This window comes from Camelus ferus, chromosome 3 (genome assembly GCF_009834535.1).
Source record: "Camelus ferus isolate YT-003-E chromosome 3, BCGSAC_Cfer_1.0, whole genome shotgun sequence".
Taxonomy (NCBI): Eukaryota; Metazoa; Chordata; class Mammalia; order Artiodactyla; family Camelidae; genus Camelus; species Camelus ferus.
This window is the reverse complement of record NC_045698.1, coordinates 76,960,644-76,981,272: the sequence shown is the minus strand read 5'-3', so window position 1 is coordinate 76,981,272 and position 20,629 is coordinate 76,960,644. Positions and strand designations below refer to the sequence as shown.

General features: G+C 39.2%; 2 protein-coding genes across 3 annotated transcripts in view; one reads left to right on the top strand and one right to left on the bottom strand.

Annotated features, from left to right (window-relative positions):
• Positions 1 to 3,699: 3,699 nt before the first annotated feature.
• Positions 3,700 to 9,181, top strand: SRP19 (signal recognition particle 19). 2 transcript variants are annotated; one of them, XM_006192554.3, is made up of 5 exons: positions 3,700 to 3,957; positions 4,590 to 4,665; positions 6,712 to 6,783; positions 6,876 to 6,987; positions 8,646 to 9,181. In XM_006192554.3, the coding sequence occupies exons 1-5, from the start codon at positions 3,917 to 3,919 to the stop codon at positions 8,777 to 8,779; spliced, it is 435 nt and encodes a 144-aa protein (XP_006192616.1). In that variant the 5' UTR covers positions 3,700 to 3,916; the 3' UTR covers positions 8,780 to 9,181. The 2 variants fall into 2 exon arrangements, with proteins under 2 accessions (XP_006192616.1, XP_032332392.1); XM_032476501.1 differs by having other exon boundaries at positions 3,803 to 3,957; positions 8,614 to 8,748.
• A 3,531-nt stretch (positions 9,182 to 12,712) lies between these two features.
• Positions 12,713 to 20,629, bottom strand: part of REEP5 (receptor accessory protein 5) — a 28,626-nt gene continuing 20,709 nt past the window's right edge. The window contains exons 4-5 of the mRNA XM_032476502.1: positions 18,298 to 18,466; positions 12,713 to 15,082 (exon numbers count right to left, since the gene is read on the bottom strand). Coding sequence (XP_032332393.1) covers positions 15,033 to 15,082; positions 18,298 to 18,466 — 219 coding nt within the window. The 3' untranslated portion in view covers positions 12,713 to 15,032. The remainder of the gene's footprint in view (positions 15,083 to 18,297; positions 18,467 to 20,629) is intronic.

Here is a 20,629-nt window from a genome sequence, read left to right as displayed (position 1 = left end):
TACTTGAGCCAGAACCTAAGTTCTCTGCAAAACCTCTGTTTCAGTAGTAATATATTCACTTGTTTTTAATTTTCAGAATCTTTTTTTTTAATAATTGCACTTATCTTCACCATCACCTTATCAATGATTATTTGATTTTAGTTGTAAGTTAGATGTAAGTGTTCACCATTGTTCACACTTTGGTTCTTTATGTTAATATAACTTGGCTTGGCTGGACTATGCCCTTAAATCGTCCCCCCCCCCCGCCCCCGAAAAGCTAATATACTTTATAAATCCTCACTTGTTTAAAATTGTTTTCTTTTGTCCTCACACAAAGGGTAATTTGAGTCACAACTTTGGTCACAATTCTTTTTCATCAAGACTGTTAACTTCTAATGTTTACTGAGGCTAAGAAGTTCAAGTATGAGTCTGAGTTCTCTTCCATGATAGGTAAAAACGGCCGACCTTGATGTTTTTTGGGTTTTGTTTTTATCCTTGAAATAAAGCAATTTTACTGGCGTAAGTCCAGCTGTGTGTCTTTTTTCCACAGCCCTGTCTTTTAATACTGAATCTCAATCTTGAGTCTTCAGCTCCGTAAATGTTCTCATGTTGTCTCTTTCCAGACTGACCAAAATTACCAAAATGGCCCTCTCCTCAGACACCAGGCAGAATTTTGGTGGTGTCTAAGTGGGAACCACAAGGTCAGTTCTTGGTGTCCAGAGGTTGCACTCTGTTCCTCTAGAAAAGGGAAGAACACCTGTCCTCTTTGGCATCAACATTTTCCCAGAAGAGTACCAAAGCAATACTGCTTGTGTTCAAGTGCCTTAAAGGATTTGTAATGAAACAGTTTCATTAAGAAATTTTACTTACATTCTTACCTCCCATCCCAAGATATAGATATGAATCCAACAGAGGCTGGGTATGGAATGTAAACAAATCATACTCATAAACACCATGTTATACTCTGAGTTTTCTCCAACAGTGAAAGTTGTGTCATTAGATCAGGTGGGTGTTTCTGACTTTTAGTGATCCTAGGGCAAGTTCTCAGTCTTCAGTAGAAAGTGACTTCTGACACTATAGTAGATCATATTTCCAAAGATTACAAAATATACCACTTGCTTTTTTGCAGTATGAGTCTATTTCCCCTCCTCTGAATCTCAGCTGGCTCTATAACTGTTCTGACCAATAAAATATGGAGGAAGTTAGAAGACCAGGCATTAAAAAGGCCTGCCAACTTCCACTTTGTGAGCTGCAGGAAGCCAGCCACCATGTAAGAGGTCCTGAAACTACCATGCTGTGAGGAAGCTGTTAAAGAAAAAGCCACTCTGACACTTGTTAAAATGGTAAGGAAGACTTTATTTAGCCTTATTACTTAATAGGGATATTGCAACAGAGGAAAAAGATCAGTTCAAATCCAAATGCAGCAAAGACAGCCAGAAATTTATAACCAAAGAACAGAGTGAGGGGGTCATCGGATAGAAAATTTACTAAGGGGATTCTCGATGGCCCTTAGACTCATGAGAAACTTGAGCAGGAGTTATTTCATTATTTATATCTGTATCCCTAGCCCCTCACAGAGGACCTGGCACATAGTAGCTTCGCAAAATGTCCTTGTTGGATTTGTTAGAGGCCACCAAGTGATCGGTAGCACAGCAATTACCTAGTCTATCATTTCTTCCCCTTATCACTTTTTCTGTCAAAGCTCACAGGTCATCTTAGATTTCCAGCAGTCCCCCTGCTGCCCTTCCCACACGTATAGTCCTCCCATCACCACCCTGTATCGAAAGGGGATGGAATCCGGGACCCCCACAGATGCCAAAATCTGTGGATGCTCAAGTCCCTTACGTAAAATGGTCGTATTTATGTAGTATTTGCACATAACTTACACACCTCCTCCCATATACTTTACTCATTTCTAGATCACTTATAATACCTAATACAATGTAAATGCTATGTAAATAGTTATAAATACAATGTAAATGTTATATAAATAGTTGCCAGCATGCAGCAAATTCAAGTTTTTGTCTTTGGAATTTTTTGGAATTTTTTTCAAATATTTTTGATCATTGATTGGTTGAATCAGCAGCTGGAGAACCCTTGGATAGAGGGCCAACAGTACATCACATCTCTTCCTTAATTTCTCTTCTGCTGCTGTCAGTTGTGACCCAGCTGTCTTAGCAAATTGTCCCTTGCCCACCTTGATCTTCTCTTTCCACCTTTGTGGCCTACCTACCTACCTAATGGCCTCAACCAAGGTTGATAGGTTGAATTTAGTGGCACATCTACATGAAGAAAAAGGAGACAGTTTGATAAAAATTACATCTGAAAACAAGTGCCATCAACCTCTAAAGCCGTTTCATCAGCTCCACAAGTTACCACATCCAACTTCATCCTCCTTTAGTTTAACCTGCTTTTCACAAGCATAAACATTTAAAAAGTTTGTATTCTATTGTTTTTTTAAATTATATCAATGTGGTAACAAAATTGCTGCTGTCTCCTCCTTCCCCTTTTCTTTGTATTTGCACAATATTTCAACAGTACTTTAGAGTTAAACAGGCATTACAACAAAGAATGGCACTCAGAAATATCAGCTCCATCGTTAACTCCCTTACTGTGTATGAACCAGGAAATACAACCAATTTTAATATTGTTTTTTTCTGTCTCCAATTATTTACATGGACCTAAGAAAACAACTCCATGGTAAAATAAGCTACTGCATGTATTAAACCTCAGACTACCTTGTTCATTTCCCACTTTTTCCATATGTAAACATAAAATGTTGATTTTCTGAAAGAAGTATTTGAATTTTCATGATGCAACTGAAGAATGAAAGCAAAGTCCTAAACTATGTATTTTAAAGTCTGGATTCATTTCATCCCTAAATGTTTGGTTTGGTTTGGTCATTGCATGCAGCCCTTTTTACAGGAATCTTGTGCATTTGGGAAAGAAGACATTTATATACATCAGCACCAAACTAATATGGTACTAAGACACTAGTACAAGGAAGATTGTGAGGCAGGAATTGAGGGGATGGAGAAAAAGTCAAGGGCTTTCAGTCAGACCAGCTGGGCATCTATGCTCGGCCATCATTAGCATGAATGGGCAAAATTACCCAACCTCATTGAGATTCAAGCTTTTGAGGAGATTTTTGTTTCGTTTATTTTGTTTTTTCATCTGTATAAGAGAATATTTTATCTTGCCCGTTTTTTTTGCAAAGTGTGGAATAAACAGTCCCTACAAAAATATGAATGAAGGTGTGTTTAGTTGAAGAATGGAAGCCTCAAACAGTGTTTCGGAATTAACCTAAGGTATGTAAAAATACAGTGAATTTTAGGGTAGAAGTTTTTAAAGGTGTATAGTAAAATTTCTAACATTTACATGGCACACTAAAAGCACAGTGCCAGTAATTTTGCTAGCTCCACCACTATAAAAATTCATTTTTGCCAAGTTGAAAGCAAGCTGCCCAGGATCGGTTATAGATTAAACATATAGGCATTTCCTTGCCTACTCCAACAGCTTGCTCGGAACTCACAGCTTACCCGCGGTGCAGAGCCCTACTCTGTGGGTGAGAGAAGTCAGCACCATCCAAACTAGGTTCAGTGTGAAACTAGCCGAGAAAGAGCCTTGGAAGAGTAATCCAACTTTAGAGACAGCGCATGCACCCCGAAGGCTGGTTTGGGGAAGGGAAGGGAAGAGTAGCGTTCGTGGATCCTCTCGCGAGAGGAGGAGGTTCCAACGCCACATCACAAACTAGAGAGCCCTGCAGCGAGCGACAGGTGCCGGAACAAACGAACTGTGAAAAGCCGCGGGCGCGTAGGCGTTTCGGGGGGCAGGACTTCCGCCGGAAACGGTGTGGTCTGGCCACTCTCAGGAGCCGAGTTCCGGCCGGTTTTTTACCTGCTGGTCGGGCGTTGACGCTGTCTGGACGCGTGGGAAGATGGCTTGCGCCGCCGCTCGGTCCCCGGCCGACCAGGACAGGTGGGTCCGGGGAGAGCAAGGGGCTTGCTGCGAGCCCGCAGGTGCTGCGCCGCCTTCCCCAGCCCTGAGGAAAGCTCCCCGGAGGAGCTCGGCACTAGCCGCGCGCAGGCTCCGGGCCTCTCCTCGGGCTGCCGTTCCTCCCTGAGGCCGGCTGCTCCAGGCTTTTCGCCGGGTCCCTAAATCCGACTTTACGTAGCTCATTGTTTACCTGTACGTGAGACGGAGGACTTTGGGTGCTCTGTGGACAGGACGTTAAGTAATCACAAAATGAAAAATCTGTACCTTTAGTTGTTGGTACGTTCAGAAAAGCTTGTTTACCTCTGACTCCATACTTTCTGTATGAGAGCGGGCCCCGCCCTCAGAACTTGACAGGCAGTTGTACCTAACTGAACAGTTACCCCATTGTTTTGTTTCTTTCTTCTTTAAAAGTTGTGTACACGTGGTTTTTTTTTTTCCTATCTAAGGTAATAGGTTAAAGTTTGTTTTTAAATAAAGGGGAGGGAATTTAAAGGAAAAAAATGAAGCAAGTAATAGTATAGGTGTACCGACAGTCCTGGTGATGATGATGAAAGAATGAATGAATTTTTGGAAATGCTGCTCTAGTAATACCAGCTGGGCTTCTTCCGTGGCAGGTTCATTTGTATCTATCCTGCTTATTTAAATAACAAGAAGACCATCGCGGAGGGGAGGCGAATCCCCATAAGTAAGGTAAGTGGGCTGGAACCTCTGTCCTTGAGTGGTTGGGAATCTTGTACACAAAAGTTTCTTTTACTGCTTTGGGGACTGGGGAGAACAGCAACCAAGAACTGAGGTGCTCTCGTTAATAAAGGTGAAATCAGAAGGGCACTAATTCATAACTGAAAAAAATATTAAGTGGTTCTTCATATGCCTGTGTTTGAAAGAAGGTGGGGTGGGCCGTGTTGTACGGTTTGCACGGTGTCTTGTTTTGTTTTTAAACCGAGGTTAAGACAATCTTCTCTTTAATAAAGGAAACCAAAATTAGGGCATTGTACGATATGATGTCCAGAATGCATTTGAGTTTTTAAACAAGACTTGCGGAACATTCAGATGTATTACGGTTTATAGTTTTATGTCCATTGTCATCATCATCATCTTCATATTCTTCCTTTTTTTGAGAGGGGTAAAGTTACTTTAAAATTAATACTTTTTTAAAAGTAGGTGTTTATAGTTTTAAAAGAGATGGTTTGTCCCTTGTGCTGTTTGAATAGAAAAAACCCAGATTCTTAGTTGGCCTGGTAACTTGACTTTGGAAAGTGCCTAGTGCCAAATGAAGGGTCTTTGTAGCTTTTTATTTTCATTTCAAAATTAATGTCATACTCTGTTTTTTAAAGAATCATTTACGTTTTGTAACTTAATGACAGATTTAAGGAACTCACCCTGAAGCAATACATTATTCTTTTGTTATTTAATATCTCCTATTTTGCTGCTTAAGTTGTAAAGGAAAGTCTACTTTGCTGCTGCAGGGTAAAAGAGAAGATGCCAAAGCACTGATTCAGACTAATAACTAACATCAGCCCACATAGACAGAGGCCTCTGGTGGCAAGCTCCCAGTTAATTTGGAGAATGATTGAATTTTTTTAACTTTATTGGTTTATAGCATACATACAGAAACATACATAAATCTTGTGTTTATCTTGATTAATTTTTACAGAGTGAGTACACATGGGTAACCAGCACCCAAATTAAAAAAAGAAAACATTACCAGCACCCAGAAAGATTCCCTTATGTCCCCTCCCAGTCACTGTTCCCGCCACATATACTCACTACGAAACATAGCCACTGTCCTGACTTCCAGCACCATAGATTACTATTGCTTGTCTTTGAATTTTATTTAAATGGAATTATACATTGTGTACTTCTATGTCTGTCTTTTTCAATGGACTTTAAACTTAAAAGATTTATGTGCCCTTTTGAGTATAGCTTGTTAAATCTCATTGCTCTGTAGTAGGGTTTCCTTACAGCAGCACCATTGACATTTTGAGCCATATAATTCATGGTTGTGGGGGCTGTTCTGTGCTTTTCAGGTTGTTTAGCAGCATCCTTGGCCTCTACTCACTAGAAGCCAGTGCCCTACCCTACCCAACTTGTGACAATCAAAAATGTCCCTAAGCATTGCTAAACGTTAGAGCACAAAATTACCTTGCTGAAACCAGTGCTCTGTAGTATTGCATTGTGTGAATATACCACAGTCTGTTCTACTATTGATGGATAATTGTGTTATTTCTAGTTTGGGGCTATTAGAAGTAGTGCTGCTGTGAACATTCTTGAGATTGTCTTTCAGTGAACATATTTTTATACATTTTTTTGTCTATAGACCCACTATTGGAATTGCTTGGCCATAAGGAATGCATATATTTAATTTTAGTAGACACTGCCAAACAATTTTCTAAAATAGTTAGTTACATCTGTAATAGTTGTTTAACCAGTATTCTTTGAGCACCTGCTATGGCCCAAGCATCATTCCAGGTGCTGGGGAATACGCTGGTGAACCAAACAGTCCTTACGCTTGTGAGGTTCATGTTCTTTTGGAATAGAGATGGACACACGAGTATGAACCAGTATGATTCCCAGGAATTTTTAAAAATTACAGTTGAAACAACTGTACCTAGTGAAAAAGGAAACCTTGGGTTTTGGTATATGTTTTGGTCATAGTGTTTGAAATGATTTACACAACAATGTAACAATATTCACTTAAAGCTGAGCTGTTTAGTGTTTTTCTTTTTAACTTCTAAGGCTGTTGAAAATCCTACAGCTACAGAGATTCAAGATGTATGCTCAGCAGTTGGACTTAATGTATTTCTTGAGGTATGATGTGGCTCTTCCTTCACTATTTTCCATATTCATCTCACTGATATAATAACTTTCTTAAAGCCTATTTTTTTATTTTTTTATGTTAGAAAAATAAAATGTACTCTAGAGAATGGAATCGTGATCTTCAGTACAGGGGCAGAGTCCGGGTCCAGCTCAAACAGGAAGATGGCAGCCTCTGTCTTGTACAGTTCCCATCACGTAAGCTTGTTTTAATGAATGAATAAAGTTTGGGATAGGTTACTTCTCTACCCTGTAACTAAAACCGACCTTTTGATAGGTAAAAAACAAAATCTGCATTCTGTAGATGAGTTTAGAGAAAGGACTACTGCTGATGGAGAGAGGTAAACAGTGCTTTAAATTTCTATTAAGTTAAGGATCTTTGAGAATGTGATGAAACCTACTACTTGTTTCTCCAAAAGAATTGTTTTGTGAACATTTTGTAAACCTCTGGAAGTCCGTCATTACTGTCAGGTTAGGAGTGTGAAATTATTAAATGGTCAGACATTATTGCTATTTCAGATCCTAGAGACCCTTGAGATCTATTATTAATCTCTATCATTAAAAAATCTAAAAAGCCATACTGAGTGAAAAAAGTGAGGGACGTGCATAGTATGGTATCACTTAGGTATAAATTTAAATACAAAGTATTACTATTTACTGATAGATGTATATACATTATTGTTTATTGATATTATATGTATAAATGTTTTTGGAATGGACTGTAAGAAAACACCAAGTCTTAAGGTAGCAGTTAACCTAATGGAGAACGGAGGGTGGGGAGTGGGCTCAGGGGTGTGATGATTAGAGACGACTGTGGCATTATCTCTGGTGTTTTATTTCTTAAAAAGCAACCAAGCAAAACTGGACACCAGTATTCCAAAATATTCTGCGTATTGGGAAGATGAATATTTATTTACATGTTACTATTTTCTAAATTTTTTTATTTCTAAAAGATATGTTGTCATTTTTTAATTGGAGCTATTAATTTTGTTTCTTGATACAGTAACTGCAAACTGACAGCTTAATTGTTTTTAGTTGAATAGAAATAATTGGTTATTACATACCAAAACCTGTTACGGTTGGTAAGTATTTCTAGAAACTTAAGGGTCTGCCTCAGGAGAGACGGGTAGTTTATTTACAGTGTGGTTTTTCTTCTCTTTGGCATCTTTCTATACTATCTCTTAAAAGTCAAAAGATGCCTCCCCTACCCCAACCCCCCAAAAAATTTTTGCTTTGACCAGTCAATAAAATAAAAGTAAAAATTACAGTTGAAAGGATGTTGTTTCCTGTTTCCAGTAAGACGGTAATAGTAAGAAAGTAAAAAGAGAAAAGCTGACAGGCTGGGTATGTTGAAAGCAGCTACTGGAACTGGCGGAGGTGGTTGGTACACAGAGCAGGGTACATGTGTGCATAAATCATCTGGGCATATGAGTAACGTCTTTTGTAGCTTAATGCCATTGGATTTGGGTTATAAGACTTTGGTTATAAGAGGCCCTGCGTTTCCAAGCTTAGGATAAAGATATATCCTGACTCTGTTTCCAGCTTGTTACGTCAGATAAGTCTCCTTTGGTCTTCAAATCAGTTACAAGGACCAAGAGCAAAATATTTTCAAATAAAGTGTTCTAAATTCTGGTTTTATTTATTTAAGTATTTCAGCATTGTTCCTAATACATTTTCTCCAGCAAAGGCCCTCACTTGAGCGCATCATTGTCTTCATAGTCATTTAATTTTTTCTTTTAAATTCTTCGCATGTTCTTGATGTGGTGATGATTTCTTGAACTTTATGGTATTCAAGTTAATGATCTTTCATGTCTTATTTCTCAGATTATACACTAAGCCTAACTTCTGGTTCCTAGGTAAGTCAGTAATGTTGTATGTTGCGGAAATGATACCTAAACTAAAAACAAGGACGCAGAAAACAGGTGGTGGTGACCAAAGTCTTCAGCAAGGAGAGGGAAGTAAAAAAGGGAAAGGAAAGAAGAAGAAGTGACCTGGTGTGAGAATCAAGGATGTGGTACTACTGTAAGAGACATGAGTGGAGGCTTCTAATTTGAGAGAAAACAGAAGCATCTTGTTTGCATCATTTAACTGAACTGTGAACATTTGCCTCCCAGCTTCAGCATCAGAATTGACAATGAAATAAATTCACATCAGAAGTTTGCATCTAGCTCTTATGCAGTATAAAAGAAAAAAAATTTTTTGGGCTTTTAAACACAGTTTTTGCGGAAGAAAAATATTTTTAAGTGGGCAGTCCACCGACTCTACCATAAGTTACTTGAAATCCTGTATCTGTTTGTCCTTTATGTGAACATGTTTCAGATAAATGAGTTTGATATTTGAAATACACATTTTCTTCATCTTTTAAGTTAATGAAATAAAATTTGAAACAGACTTTTAGCTTTTCTTATGAATTAATGCTGGTAGAGGAGATAAAGGGAATAAAATGGGTAGTGGAAGCTTAGTTTGAGCCTGAAACAGGAAACAGTGGTTAAATCCTCTTGGAGGTCTATAAACAGCCAGTCTGTAGATCATATCCTCTTAATCAAATACTGTAATTAAACTATTCAGTCCATTACTAGTTTGTTGACATATGGAAAGTCCTGGAGTTTACACTTTAGATTTGCTTATTTTGAAGACTTAAGAACATTATTTTAATTGGAGTTCTAAAATTAACAATGCTTTAGTACCTTGAGATACACTTTTTGTTTTCAAGAAACTAAATTGGATTGGTGATTCTGACTTTCTTTCAAAGCCGTATGTTCTAAAACTGGTGATTTTGTGTAAAATTTAAGAGATTCCTTATCCAGCCATATGCTTTTGTCTACTGAGCATCTCTTGGGGAACTGCCTTTTCTGATTGCATATACTTCTGGAAGGGCTGTTAATTACAAGACTGCATGTTGACCACAGGATATGACCCAAGCCAGGCCAGTCAATTATTTCTCGTGAATTAAACCTGGAGTAGAAACACAAGTACAGATGGTGTTGGGAGCTAAGAGAGCTAATGGTCTACAAATTGAACTGTCCTGATTCCTGTCTTCCTGAGGCCTGTGTAGCTCTTCTGTGAATTGTATGAGATGTCTCATATCCTTCTTTTGGTTTTTATTGCTTGAGAGCAGACAATTCCAACTGATTACAAAATAAACGAAACCAGAGTTTCAGACCTTTAAAAGAGGTTACACACCCAGATGATCCATTGTGTGCGGGAAGAAGTATTAGAATTGCTACTTTAGTTTTTTCTCTCTAACGTTTTTTGTTAATATGTTTTATAGTGAACATAATAGTAGAGCAGTTTATATATTTGACTTACAAATAAATACTGGGTTGCAAAACATGATTCATGATTCTTTGGGAAAGTTTATCACTTAGGAATGTGTTTGGCTGTGTAACAGAAAACTCTTGTTTAAGTGACTCATTGTTAATTTTTTTCAAATAACATGAAACCCAAAGATTATTATAGATGTTGGTTCAGTTGCTCAGCGATGCCCTCATATCTTTCTACTCCACTATCCATGGCATGCTTCTAACATACTTACAGTTGTTGCAAGCTTGTAATTGGGCTGATACCACTTGCAGACTGTGAGTTTCACCAAAGGGCTATCTGGCTGAGACATTTTGGGAGAAATTGCCAGGATCAGAGATGTTTTCTCTTAAGCTGATCTCTTTTCCCCAGAGAGGAGTCTGAAAAAGCTGCCATGAGGCTAAAGATCTGGGAGCCTACTGGGAGAAGGCAGAGTAGGGGAAGTGGGTCTCAGTATTTAATCACTCAATTCTGTTTTTAATGCATTTCCCCTCCCTTAACTCTCCTTGTGTCTCCTACTTTAAAGAGCCTCTTACTATCCCCAGAGGATAAACCTCTAGTCTTTACTTGAATGGGAATAGGGTGATTCTTTATCACACACTCCTTACTTTAGTCCCCACCTAACATTAAGATGCTCTTTGCAGTTATTTTTTTTTTTTTAATTGAAGTACAGTCAGTCAAATGTGTCAGTTTCTGGTGGACAGCATAATGTCCCAGTCATGCATATACATAGATACATTCGTTTTCATGTTTTTTCCATTAAAGGTTATTACAAGATACTGAACATAGTTTCCTGTGCTATACAAAAGAAGTTCTTTTAAATCTGTTTTTATATATAGTGGCTAACATTTGTAAGTCTCAAACTCCCAAATTTATCCCTTCCCACCCTGCGGTTATTTTGATATTAGGGGTAACTCTAATGAAATCTCTATACCCACAGAGAGTAGTTGGGGTAGGCAGAATGTGCCCCCTTCTGCACAAAAAAGAAAAAAAAAACCTGTGAATATGTTAGTTTATATGGCAAAATGCTTTGCATGTGTGATTAAGGATCTTGAGCTGGAGAGGGTAGTCTGGATTATCCAGGTGAACCCAATGTAATTATAAGTCTCCTTATAAAAGGGAAGCAGAGGTCAGAGTACTAGGAGCTGCAAACAAAGGAACGCACACACCGTCTAGGAGCTGAAAGAAACAAGGAAATGGATTCTCCCCTACAGCCTCCAGAAGTAAGAGAGCCCTGCCAGCCTGTTTCGGATGTCTGCCCTCCAGAACTGTAAGCTAATACATTTGTGTTGCTTTAAGCCACTAAATTTGTGGTAGTATCTTACAGCAGCAGTAGGAAACTAACACACCAGGCGAACTAATTTAAGAAACTCCAGACCTTGGAACTCTCGACCTTAGTAGTAGTTTCTGCCAGTAGTTCACAACCCTGGCTACGTGTGAGATTCACGTGAAGAGTTTTAAAATACTGGCACTGGGGAATACAGTAGATGAATGTCGTAACTTCTGGTAGGGGAGGCAAATACCAGAATTTTTTGAAAGCTGCTCAGGTGACTAATGCGCAACTAGGTCTAAAAACCTCTGCATACTAAGTGTAAAGACAGTATTTACCTAACTCAGTGGTTTTTATCTCAAAGTGTGGTTCCTGGACCATCCGCATCACCTGGTACCATGTTGGAAATACAGATTCTTCAGCCCCACCCCAGGCTCCTGAATCAGGAACTTTGGGGACCGGCCAGCATTTTACCAACCACCCCCTTCCCTTTGACGAGAAATCCTGGTGCGCAGTGAAGTTTGAGAACCATTGATTTGATCAAAGAACCTCTTTATTGCTCTTAATTCTCTATGTGTGTTACAAAGAGATTTTATAAGGTAAGGAGCCAGAAAAGCTTTTAATTAAGGTCATTAGCAAATATATTTACTTTCTCCTGCTGCATTATATAGAACTGTAGTATTTGATGGGTAAGTGTGTGAATTGTATCTGTTACTCTGAATACCATGATTCTGGACACACATGTAAAAGCGGATGGTAGCTGAAGCTAACCAAAGTACACCCCCGAGAAGTAGGTATTTTTAATAAAATCCCAGGTTCTTCTTTTCTTGGCCTCAAAGTATAGAATGATTTGGAGGCACATATAAGAAGTGTCTACTACAAAATACACTTACATGCAGTTATACACCAACTATTACGTTAAGAGAAAGCAGTACAGCTGACCCCCTCCCAGTCAAACATCCAGGTGTAACTAACTGGTTCTCCATCTGGGCATTCAGCCAGCCGCACGTGGCTCGTGTAGTGCAGTAGTATGTATTTATTGGAGAAAATGCCACAAGTGAGTGGACCTGTGCAGTTCAAACTCATGTTATTCAGAGGTCAGGAGCAGTTTAGGTTTCTTTTATAGCTAGTGCTAATTATTGGTAGAAACTTGTTTTGGTTGCTGTGTTTTCTTTAGGGAAAGTCTTTCCTCTGACAGGTACTTACCACCAGTGGGAAATTACAAGCCAGGTGAGGAATGGGGTGCATAAATGGCAGTGTTTAAAATTCAAATTTATATGTGCTTAAGATTTTGCTTAAATCATTCTAAATTTTTTAAGCCCCATAAAATAAAATGAAACTCTAACAACTCAATAAGATAATGGAATTTTATTTACATCCATTTCCATTTACTATATCACATCTTCAGGATAGGTGGTCACTTATTTAAAGGCTATGCTCATTTTCTTCAGGCTGTAGGTAGAAGACTCCCCAGAGTAGCAGTAGCTGTGGCTCTGAAGCTTTTAGGTAGAAGAAGTGTAGGAATTCGTTGACTTTACATATCCCTGAAATACCGTTCATGTACAAATGAGTGCTTGTCTTATCACTTGACACAGGCTCAATTAGTTTTTCAAATACTCTAGCCATGGCACTATATTATTTAGGAAATCTAAAATGAGACAGAATTGCTCAACTCATAACTTGTTATTAATATGTACATGTTGAGTGCCAGAAACAGTAACTAAAATTTCTTACAGAATGTGTAGGAAAAGCTTACAGAAAGTATAGGAATTAAAAAAAAAAAAAAGCTTACAGAATGTATAGGAATTAAAAAAAAATTGCACTCAGAATTTTCTTAATATTGTAGTTTCTAAACTTACATTAGCCTGTAAGTAGTTATGAGCAAAAGTAACTTCTATGCTTCCCCATCTTGCCTGATATTTTGTACACTAAAACTTACATATCCTGTATGCCAACAATCTGACTATATATTCATATGCTAGAAGTTGCTGTTTTCATTCTTCTGCCATTAAGAAAGGCATACTTTATTTATGGGGAAGGGGATTTAAATACTCCCAGAGGTATTTTTTTTTTTAACCTAAGGCTTGATTTTCTTCCAATAACAACTAATTGTTTGCTTTCTAAAAGTTTTTTTTAAGGTAAGTTTAATAAGATGCTGTACCATCATCATATCCCCCCGCCAAAAATAAATGCCTTCATCCCTAGTATAATATTTGGGTGATACTGTCTCTATTTTTGATACCTGTGATACTTTTTTACATAATGAGACATTGTTATGATTTTACCTAATCATTATCTAAGAGAATTAATCATCTTTGCCTTCAAAATTATTTTACAGGCCTGGATATTTAATTTTGTTAGTTTTGTTATACTCTTGTTTTAGTTAGTTTAGTCTGGTTCAGAAGGATCCCAGCAATCCCAGCAGTGTGGTGGGTGGAAAGTTCAGATTCTCCAGTACAGACAAGTTGTCAAGGTCCCTATAAACTATGTGGCTAATCAAGTTAGTGACATTAATTTTAACTTTTTGTTCTGTACTTGAACTATGAGGTTATATGCAGTTTATCAAAACAAAGCATAAAGATGAAGGCATTTAAATGGACTACAAATGATTCTGTCTTGTAAACTAGGGAAGCCTCTGGTGTTTGACCTTAAAGGCCAGGGAAGAAGGTGAGGGCAGATTCCTTAACCACTGCCAACTGGATTACGGGTTATATCATACTTCCCTTCATTCTCTGAGACTTGCTCGTAGAGCTTGGTGTCATCATTAGCATGTAGTTGCTAATGATAAAAACAAGAAGGTACGTGTGAATCAGAGGTGGGGCAAGTCTCTGGAGGTTCCTTGAACTGTTTATAAAAGACTAGGAAAGAAACAAGACTGAATCAACATGTTATGCAGCTATGAAGGTGAAACCAGGGAGGGTTTCCGCTATAGCATCTTAAAAACAGACAAATCAAAAGTTATCAGCCAATTTTTAAAAAGCTACAAGACAACATTACTAGTTCAAGATCTGGGAGCTGTGACGTATGTTTACATTTCCCCATTTATCACTAAACTGACTGCTTTACAAAGCTGTTCCACCTCATTTATCACTTAACTGTTCATCTGAAACATTATGCATTTGTATTAATTTCCTGAAGTATTGTTTTACAGATCACACCAGCACAATGGAACCCTCAGCCTTTGGCAGGTACTCCCATGAGCATTATGCATGCAGCAGACAGTAACATTTCCCTACATACTTACGCACAGATACATGAAAAACATTTAATACAAAATTGTACAATACATGAAGGAGAACCTTAAAGACTATCCTAAAATACACGTACAGAGAAAAGGCATGCAGAGAGAGCCCACTGAAGTATAAAGCCTGTGGGGTACATACACTTTTAAGTTTATAGTTCCTGCAGGATGGTAACGTCTTTTCCTACCCTGAAGTAAAACACATTTTCAAAAAATCTGGACACTGCCCATTGCATTAAATTTAAGTTAAAATGCTCTCTATGTATACAGACTGTAAAAGTAAGCAAAAACTTAAAACACATTCCTTTTTTTAATATATCAAAAATGCTTCCAAGGCAACATTATTAAAGTGATTATACCACAGTTCCTAATATGACATCAAGCTCTAACAGAAGGTACAGAGAGGGCAGAACGGTCCATCCGGTCAGTGGTTTAGGTGCTCTTCTTTTCTTCACCCAGTAAATTCACGGCAGCTTTCTTGGCTGTTAGGAGGAAAGAAAATTGTATCAAAGCATTTGCAAGACGAGCCCTATGCCTAATGTTGCTACCAGATAACAACTTGGATGAGTCATGTTCAGATGAGAACACAATTTTGTAGGCAGGGCTCGGAGAGTTTCCAGGAAATGGACAAGGGACCTCTTCAAGCACAAACCCTGAGTACTTACTAAAGTTACTGAGACTCATCTGGCCTAGCCCCCTTGTACTGAGTCTCCCCTCTGCTCTCCTTTAAGTATCGCACAGAGCAGAGGTTCTTTGAGCGTGGTGGTCCTCCGTACAATCAAATTCTCGTTTGTGTCTGGGTGCTGACCTGTACAATTTCGCTATGTCTCAGTCTGATGACAACTGGGTCACTTATCTATCTCATGGTGACAAAAATCAGAGAAAGTCATCATTCCCCAAGTCAAGAAATGACAGAATATTTATACACATGCTTATATTTTTCTGTTGTGCTACCATTCCCTTGTAGGATGGGAAGAGTTTGCTGTGAGTTTTTAAGTCTGTAGCAAGCCACTACATTCTTCAAGAAAATATTCTTATATCTGTGGGAGACTAAGCCTTACCTTTCCTAATTACCAAGTGTGATGTGTGTGAAGGGCTGGGGGACAGGAGAGTGTTCTGGAAGCCTCCAGGGCCTCCTGACATTCCACAAACTGCAGTTGTTCTTGATGGAGCCCAGAGTCCAGTGATGCCAGACAAGGCATCCCGCCTCATTCAGCAGCTACCTGACAGCCGCTCTCCCTTCACTCAATTAAAACTAAACAGTTTACAAAGAAACTGTAGCCTCCCAACTAGCCCTTTGTAAGCATTTACTTTTTGGAGACTCCAGAAGCTTTGAGAAAAATCTAAAATGTGTCAGCATCTAAATTCCTCTTATTTTCATTCTTACACCCTTATTTAGGAATGTATCATATCAAAGTAAAACTGGATTTTAAAGTAGTGAGATCTAAGAGAATCAAAGGCTGAGAAATGTGGGTGAACTCAACGGGAATTATGTCACCAGAGGTTGCTGGTTAGGCTGAGAGCAGGTAGGAGCAGTTAAGAAATCTCTTAAAAAGAAAATGGTGACCCCAAAGTGGGAGGCTATGAAGGCTACAGTTAGAACACACTGAAAACTGTAGAAAATACACTGAAGTAGACGGGAGCCCAGGAGCAGGAGTCAGGGGGAGAGAGCGCTCTGTTCAAGGACAGACCTCCAGCAATTTACCTTGTCACTCATCCGTTTTTTGGCTCTGTACTGGGTCATTCCTTACTAATTTTCAAACCTACTTTGTTTCTTCTGCCTTAAGAAAAAGAAAAGAACATCCTCAAGACCCTAGTGCCTTCCTCCAGTTACAGCCCCTTTCTTCTACGCCTCCCTGCATGAAACTTCTCACAAGGCTAATTTCCATTCTCTCATGTCCTTCCCTCCCGTCTCTCATATCCACTCTGATGGGGATTTTGCTCCTACCACTCCACAAAGTCCAGAGCCTTCTTCATTGTTAAATCCAATGGACAGTCTTCAGTCCTTCTCTGACTTGACCCGCCTGCATCACGTGACACGATGGATTACTCCCTCCTCTTTCAAACACTTTCTTCTCTGGGCCTCAAGGATACTACAGTCTCATGGTTTCCCTGCAGCCTCAACTGGCCACTCCTTGTCAGTCTGCCTTTTTGGTTGCTTCTCATTTCTGTAATTTCTAAACACTGGTGGCCACCAGGCTCAGTCCTCAGACTTCCTCTTTTCTAACTATGTTAGCTCTCTTAGTGGTCTCATCCAGTCTCATGCTTACTACACTGACTACATGTGGGTGACCCCCACCTTTCTATCCCGAGCCCAGACCTGTCTTCTGAACTCTCAACATCTATATTCCAACTGGCTGTGTTGACTTCTCTAGGTACTCAGTAGACACAAAGTTATGTCCTGAACTGAATTCCTTATTTTCTCCTCTAAACCTGTTACACCCAGTCTTCCCCGGCTCAGTGGCAATTCTGTCCTTCCATCTGTTCAGGCTAAAAGCTTGGCCTTGTCTTTGACTCCTCCCTCATACTCCACGCCTGATCCATAAGCAAATCATATGGGTTCTAACTTCAAAATATATCAAGAATCCAGTGACTTCTTACTTGCTCCTGCTACCATTACAACAAGCCACCATCATCATCTCTAGCCAGGTCACAGCAGTGACCTTTTCACTGGTCTCCTGATTTCCTTCTTGTCCCCCTTCAGTCTGTTCTTACTATGGTGGCCAGAGTGGTCCCACTCAAACACAGGACGAATCACGTTGCACACAGTTCTCCAACAGCACCCCGTCTCACACAGAGTGAAAGCCAAAGCCTTTACGACAGCCTGTGAGGCACTGCAGGCTCTGTCTCCTTCCAGCTCCACTCCCCAGCCTCCCTGACCCTGTCTCCTTCAACTCTCCCTCAAGATTACTGCCTTCTAATCATGCTGCTCCTGCTCCCGGCTTTTGCATGTGCTGTGTCTCCTATCCAGCGCATTCTCCCCCAGGATTCCTTCCCTTAGCACTTTCAAGTTTGACTCAGTACAGCCTTCTTTGTGAGGATTTCCTAAATCATTCTATCTAAAACCGTAACCTTCCCTTCAGACCCTGGCATTCCCTATCTTTCTGTCTGCTTTATTGTTCTCTGTGTCACCTGCTAACTATACCATATAATGTGCTTTTAAATTTTATTGTGTGCGTGGGTGTCTCTCTCTCTCTTAACAAGATTGTAAGCTTCGTAAGTTCAAGTAGTATATAGTCTGTTTGGTTCCTTGGTTCATGCCCAGTGCTGTGAACATGCTTGGCACATATTAAGCACCTCAATAAACAGGTATTTGCTGAATGAATGAATCAGGAGAGCTGACTGAAGGCATTCTCTTGGACCTCTAAGAAAAGCAATCTGAACAGCATCCTACGCAGTTCAACCTGAAATGAATTAATGAGACTGTATTCATATACAAATAGAGATGACTCTCTAAAATCTCTAGCCACCATAGGAAAGGCATTTTTCCTAATGTGCTGACTGAGTGATGTATTACGTGTGGCATGGCAGAGGAATGCTGGGAGGAGTATAGGCACCCAGTCTTGGTAAAGAAATCCCAGAGAATCTTGGCGTGTGAGAGGAATGCTGTTAGGACAGAAGGGAGGCAGCTTGTTATTTGGGCCCGGGATATCCCCTGTCCTGTCTCATGCTGAACTGAGCTGTCCCTCAGCCATACCTTCCTTAGTGATGGCATCTGCAGTCTCTTTGGCTTTGTCCTTCAAGTCATTCACCACACTGTCTAGCTGGGACTCGTGCTTCAGGAAGACAGGACGGATGAGGCGTTTGTAGAGCAGGTCCGCTCCGTTGGACGGGCTGGGAGCCATGCACCACAGCAGGAAGCCGCACTGCACGGGGGAGAGGCAGCAATGGTGATGGAGGGCAGGGGCACCTGACTACACACAGCCACCGCCACTCCGGGGTGGCACCGCCTCTGCTATTTTCTCCAAGAGCATTTCCAGTGTTTCTTTCAGGCTACAGCTGTGCTTTTCTTGGATGGAAAAAGCAGGACAAACAATGACCTAGTAAGGAAGAGCTGAGACTGAAAAAGAAAGGTAAAACACACCACGTCCAGCAGCTTAACGTCCTTCCTCACTTGGACCACTTTTTGGTTTAGAGCTACAAGAGGCTTTTTATTAATTATAACTCTTAATTAAAAAAACACAGTGTGTATCTGCGTGGGTAAACCCTGTTCATAGGAGCGTCTGTGAGGTTTATTCTCAACAGGCTTACCTTAGTAAGTCTCACGTTTATTCATCCTCTTACAGAAAAAATACCCTGGCCATTCTTGAATTCTTCCCTTAGTGGAAACTCAGTTTTTGTCAGATCTTAGCCTTCAAGTAGTCTTTACAGCCAGCTGTTAGTCATCTTTCCCCTTGACTGTAGATACTATTCCTGACTCTTTCTCTTTGACTCTACTTTGCCATTGAGATGACAAATTGACAAGAATTCTACCCTAAAAATTTAAAAAGCAAGAACTGTCACATTATGTTTGAGAAACACTTTAGTGTTTATTTAAATAAGTAACAACTCAGTACTTTAGGTTGTCCAAGCACTTTATTCCTCTATAGGATAATAAGCAAAAAAGGGAATATTCAGAATGACATGCTCATTTCCCTAGAATGTTTGATAAACAACATACTGTGTTCTTTCAGTTTAAAAGAGTCTATCTATATACTGTATTCCACACAGGCTAGGTGACTCTATAAAAAAGTCATTTTTTGAGGTTGCAAATCTGTAGTTTTTTTACCACTTCTCCCTAAAGTAGAAACCTCTCAATTTCTTGTGTCATAAATTTTACAGTATGGCCTTAGTCCTTGTTATTCCAGACCAAAGATTGTATTCAAATAATCAAGACACTACGTTGCTTTTCTAAGGTAGTCTTTGAAGTTTGCTCTAGAGATGCAAAGCTGGTCAGGAGATAACTACTCATGACAGGGAGTTAAGTTAATAAGATAACTACTTATTTCAGGGAGCTTGCGTTAAAATGCATACATCTGTACCCAAAGCTCACCCCAGCAGTCCGATGTTGGCACTGAGAAATTTCCTTTCCATTGTGAACTGCTATTACACTCAAAATACAAAACAAAGCAGGTTCTAAATAGATTACAGAGGGGCAAGCTTTCAAAGACAGGGGTTACTAGACTGGATTTAAAAAAGAAAAAAACAACAAACTCTGGCTGTTTGCATCTTATAAGAAACACACCTAAGACAAAAATCAATCAGGAATACTAAAAGAGATGAAAAAAGATGCATCTGACCGATACCAACTCTCAAAATAGCTCATATAGTAATATTAATAGTACATAAACATAAGACAAAATAGCTAAACAGAGTGATAAAGAAGAAAAGTAATTTGTCAAAAAGGAGAACAATTTGCCTGAATCTTTGAAATAATGTAAACTATATATAGCTTTGTGTTTTTTATATTTATAATTACATAATTGTATTTTTATAGTTATATAATTTATAATTATATATAGCTTCCAAATATAGCTTTGAAATATGTAAACTTAAAAGTCAGAATTACAAAGATAAATGGACAAAATCCACAAAGATTTTAACACTTCCAACAGAAATTGAAATATCAAAAACCTAGAAATTAGTAAGAATACAGAACAAAATACACAAAATTTAAAATCTTGATCTAAAGATACATACAGATCTCTCTATCCAATAAACTGTGATCTAAGAGAATTATGTGCAACAGTATACAGAGGCTAAGAGAACTGGGCTCAGAGAAGCTGGGTTCCAGTCTTGGTTCTGCCACTTAACAGCTGGGCGGACCTCGTGCAGGTTACTTAACTGGTTAAGTCAGTTTTGATTCTATAAGTATTAATAGAATTTTTAAAAATCTACCTCATACAGATTTTATAAGAAAATAAACACTTGGAGCATCCAGCACAGCAGGGGCACCTCACAGTCTCACTACAGCTGTTATGTGCAAGCACCCAGAACTCCAGCCTCACCGACACACAGTGGCAAGTAAGACCTTCTGTTTCAGGTCCAAG

Bases quoted from the DNA above. Each gene is read 5' to 3' on its own strand.
- SRP19 (XM_006192554.3), top strand. From the start codon at position 3,917: ATGGCTTGCGCCGCCGCTCGGTCCCCGGCCGACCAGGACAG. The intron at 3,958-4,589 runs GTGGGTCCGGGG...CTTCCGTGGCAG, and splicing joins TCCCCGGCCGACCAGGACAG to GTTCATTTGTATCTATCCTG. The intron at 4,666-6,711 runs GTAAGTGGGCTG...TTAACTTCTAAG, and splicing joins GGCGAATCCCCATAAGTAAG to GCTGTTGAAAATCCTACAGC.